This window comes from Pteropus vampyrus, unplaced genomic scaffold, assembly GCF_000151845.1.
Source record: "Pteropus vampyrus isolate Shadow unplaced genomic scaffold, Pvam_2.0 Scaffold306, whole genome shotgun sequence".
Classification (NCBI taxonomy): Eukaryota; Metazoa; Chordata; class Mammalia; order Chiroptera; family Pteropodidae; genus Pteropus; species Pteropus vampyrus.
In genome coordinates this window covers 1331608-1336207 of record NW_011889087.1, presented here as the reverse complement: position 1 = coordinate 1336207, position 4600 = coordinate 1331608, and the positions used below count along the sequence as shown (strand labels likewise).

Here is a 4600-nt window from a genome sequence, read left to right as displayed (position 1 = left end):
GGGGCCATTGAAGATATCATCACAGGTGAGGGCTCGGCCAGGCCTGTCCTGTCCTCAGTCTGTCCTTCTGTGCTGTCCTTCATCCACGCTGCCTCCTCCCTGGGGGGTCTGGCTGCCTCACGGCCTCTTTGTTACTTTTTCTGTCTTTTTTTTTCTTTTTCCCTTCTCTCTCCCCTCCTCCGTCCCAACCCTCAGTGCTCAAGACGGTGCCCTTCACGGCCCGCACCGGCAAGCGGACATCCAGGCTCCTCTGTGAGGCCAGCCTGGGAGAGGAGATCCCCCTATAGCCCCCAGGTACCCAGATGGTCTGGTGTCTGATCCCAGTGGTTGCTCACGGCCCTGGGGAACCTTGGGGGACTAAGTCTTGCTTGCTCTCCCCTGGGCCATGCATGCTGGGATGTGTTTGAGAGGGTCTGGTAAACATAAACAGGCCCCCTGCCCCATGCGTACAACCTGCATCTCTAGAAGGTGAGGCGTGTGCCTTGGAGTGGTGGTCTCAGCCCTAGGCAGACTCCTGAAGCGTAAATGTGTCTTCTCTGCTAGATCTGCGGAACCAGCCCTACATTCGTTCAGACACAGGCCGCCGCAGTGCTCGCCGGCGCCCCCTGGGGCCCCCCGTGCAGGTCACCTCTGATCTCTCTCTGTAGCCTCCATTTCTGCAGATAGACTGTGGAGTAGGGGCGGGGGCAAGCTGGGGCTCAAGGAAGGTGGTGAATACCCTCAGCTCGGCTGGGCCGGGCAGCCCCCTCTGCTGCTGTCCCCCACTGTGGGCCCACTTCAAATGGGCAGGCACAGCCTCATCTTGCCATAGGGGGCAGTTTTGCCGGCCCCTCCCTCCAAATGCTGCTTGCAGCATCCCTTGCCCCCCAATAGCCATACTGTATTTAGCCTCAGTGGGAGCCTGGCCGGTAACTTATAAAGTGCAACCTCGCCCCATCCCCAACTCCAGGGACTCTCCATGGACCTTATTTTTATACAAGATTAATAAAGATGTTTGCAAAAGATCTGCGTCCGCTCCGTGCCCTCCACTACACCGCAGCCGGTTTCACTCAGCACATGATTTACTTGTACAAGTTCTTCTTCGCAGGCCCTTGCAAACAGATCGGCGAAGGGGAGAAGGGCTGCTTTTGCACTAGAGTTGGCGGAGAGGAAGCCAGCTTCCAGGGGCTTATATTCTCTAGTGGCTGATCCACGAATCCTGCTGGAGAGTGGAGGAAACGGGTGAAAGGTCCAGTGCACCGTTAGGGTTAGAGACGCTGGATTAGCTACAGTCAGTCCGCCTCTGTGCCAGCCCATCCCTTAGTCCCTTAGACGCCAGTCCCACCTCCTACCTGGGTACCATGCCCTATCCTTAGGTCTGTGAGTGATCTCAGATCACATCTTCGCCTGTCCCGCCTCCATCTCCGCCGGCCCTGTCCCCATTTCTTGGAGTCCTGCTCCCACTCTTCGCCTGCCCCTCCCATCCCCACTTGTGACATCCCCTGTGTCTGTCCGGTTCCTGTTCTCCTGTCCCACCCCTCGCATGGCCCGCCCCTTATCTGCATGGCCCGCCCCCGTGCACTGGCCACACCTCCTTCCCCAGCTTTCACCTTGGCTGCGCATCTTCGGATTGGGTTTGGGGTGGCTGGGGCGGTAGGGGCGGTAGGGGCGGTAGAGTTTGGAAAGTCGGACTTCAGAGCATGGCACCGGATTACGCGTCTTGTGTTCTGGCAGCGTCTGCTCGGCCAGATTAGGTATCTGAGAGTAGGGGCTGGGTGCACCTGGTGTGGGGAAGCCCGTCGGAGGAAAAGGAGGGGGCCAGTTCTGAGAGTTGGTCCCGAGTGAAAGTCCCCCCTCCCGCAGTCCCCGCCCCCCAAAAGGGGCGCACCCGTTTTGTGCAATCTGTTTAGCGAGCGCACCAGCTGGGTGCTGGTAAGGCCGCTGAGGCGTGTGGCCTGGCAGTAGAAGGTGAGGCCCACTCGAGCACTGGCGGAGTGGTCCTGGCCGCGGGACCAGCTTTTGCAGCTTGAGTTCAGCCGCAGAGCCCGCTGCTTCTTGGAGTAGTAGCTTGAAAAAGAAAAGTGGGGCAGGGGCCTCAGACACTGCCTCCCCCAGCCCTCTCCGTCTCACAGGCGGGAAACCAAAGCAGGACAAGAAGCCACTCGTCTCTGGCCTGGGGTGAGTGGGGGCCTATTTCTGGGGCAGGCACATCAGGGGACCCCCATACAAGACAGAGTCTCCTCTCCTTATTCTGGGTCCTAAGGCTGGATACATAGAGTTGTGCCCACCTCATCACCTCCTGCATTGACTTGTAGGGCACAAAGCCCAGCCTCATCAGCTTGAACAGCATCTCGAAGAACAGGGTCTGCAGGCGCTGCTGGTCACAGCCCTGGCTATTCCTCACCTGGCCTGGTATCAACACAGGAGGGTAAGGAGGAGCTTCCCCAGGCCAGCCCCCTCTTGCCCCTCCAGCCTTGCCACTCACTCAAGCACTGAGCCAAGCGGTGGCTATCGGTGAGGACACCCAGGAAGTCTTTGAAGCTTACGGTTCTATCGCCTGGGATGAGAGAGGAGGGGGTGCTGTGGGTGCCTACCCCTGCAGAAGGCCTACCCTGCACAACCATCAGGGGCTCGCCAGAAGTTCCAGGCATTCAAGAAGTCAGTCCTGCCTCTAGCTGAGTGTCGACCCTGGTTGAGTTGGGGAGAAATAGCCCTTGGCCCGGGGGAGCCCCAAGTCAGGATGCGGATCAACATGGCAGAAATGTTTAGGGGCTATGGGATAGGGATGTTGATCAGGGCAGGCTTCCTGGAAGAGGGAACTTTAAATTAAGACCAGGCCAGGGATTCTGTGGTCAAGGGAGGTGTTCTCTGGGGCTAGAGATGAGAGAGAACAAGAAGGCAGAGATGAGGACACCTACCATCCAAGTCTGCCTGCTGCAGAGCCTCACACATCTCCCGTGGGCTCAGCTGGATACCCACGTTGCTTAGGGCAGCTTTCATGCTGCGCATGTCCACAGTGCCTGTTGGGCTGGAGCTGAACAGTTTGAAGATATCCTGGAACGCTGGGGGCAGGGAAGAGAGCCAGCAGCAAAGTGAACTGCACCCACAGGAACTCTGACATCTGCCCGCTTTAGATCAGATGGGGCTGAGGACTTGAGTCACTCCAACTCCCCAGGCATTATAACTTTTAGTATAAACAACAGTGGCTGCTGTGTGTTGGCACTTAAGTGCCCATTCAATTCTCATGTCCCAAACTCATGTTTAGACATGTTTATATGAAAAACACTTGAAACTCATGTCCAAGGTCACAACACTAGTAGGGGTAATGCTGAGCTTTGGACTCCCCGAGTCTGGCTCTGGAACTACAATAGTTTGAGGCTACAGGCACCTGGTATGTAGCAGGCACTGAAAATATTGATTGATGAAATGATTCTGCTTTAAGGGACCTCTGCTAATATCATAGCATGATTTTTGGGGGATTCTGGGGTCCCCAAATGTTGAAAAATTTTCTTCTACCCCAATCCACAGCCCCAGGCCCCAAGGGGGCAGGGAACTCAGATTCTTTGTTTCCATCATTTCTCCCAATTTCCCTCCTCTCTCCCTTCTTCTATCCTGTTCATCCATCTATCCATTCACCATCCAAATATCTTTTTATCCACTAATCCGTTCTTCCTTCCGTGAGCGCGCGCGCGCACACACACACACACACACACACACACACACACACACCCATCCACCCATCCACCAATGAACCCTGGGGTTGTAGAGATGAACAATGAACAAATCAGACTGGCATGGAGGGAAGGTTACAATACAATCACTGCTTCTGCTTCTCACAGTGACTTCGGCCTCTGGACAGGCGACCCCTTGTAGTTCTGCCCTGAGCACCTCCTAATTTTCCTCCCTGCTCCCAGCTGCAGGGCCCTCACCTGCCAGCTGCCGGGGCGTCAGGAGTAGCATGTTCTCGTCTGCAAAGCTGCCTCGGGGAAAGAGGTTGGAAAGGCCTTTACACCTGCTGCAGAGAGATGCCAGGGCCAGGCAGGCCTTGCCCCAAACCCAGCGCCCTAGGCCTGGCGGCCTGTCCCTGCCCTCACCTCTGGAGCCCAGCACCTGGGCCTGACTGCACTGAACGAGTAGCCACAAAGCCCTTGAACTCCTTGGCCTTTGGTGAGGTCTGCTCAACCCCTGTGGCCATGGCCGCTCCTGGCTCTGTCTGGGTCAGCAGGGCAGTGTGCTGCTGCAGCCTCCCCTTCTGCGTCCTGTCGCCCTTCCCCTCTTCTGGATCTCGAGTGAGCTGTCTTTTAGGCTTCTGTGGAGGCCTTGGAGGTGGGGAGAAGACACTCCCCACTTGAGTGCTGAGACTGCAGGGGACCCAGGACTAGACCTGTGGGCACACAGCTCCACCTCCTCCCAGGACCCCCATGCCAATCTGCACCCACAGTCCTATATCCAGGGGATTCTGGGGACAGTAGCTTGTGGTAGTAGTGGCCCCTCCTCCAGCCCTGGTCACCTGTATGTTCTCTGTGCTGCCAGGGGTCTCTTGGTCTTCCGCCCTCTGCTGCCTGAAAGGCAGAGTCACAGGCTCTGAGAATGGTCCAGTACCCCAGGCCGAAGCTCCCAG

At 57.1% G+C, this 4600-nt stretch overlaps 1 protein-coding gene across 1 annotated transcript; it reads right to left on the bottom strand.

The window, feature by feature from the left end:
• Positions 1-1061: 1061 nt before the first annotated feature.
• On the bottom strand, positions 1062-4174 carry LOC105303522 (EF-hand calcium-binding domain-containing protein 3-like). Its single transcript, XM_011377227.1, has 8 exons — positions 4074-4174; positions 3909-3991; positions 2898-3041; positions 2465-2536; positions 2268-2388; positions 1868-2046; positions 1590-1760; positions 1062-1198 (listed from the first exon to the last, which is right to left on the bottom strand). Exons 1-8 carry the CDS (start codon positions 4172-4174, stop codon positions 1062-1064), a joined length of 1008 nt encoding a protein of 335 aa, XP_011375529.1.
• Between the last annotated feature and the right edge of the window lie 426 nt (positions 4175-4600).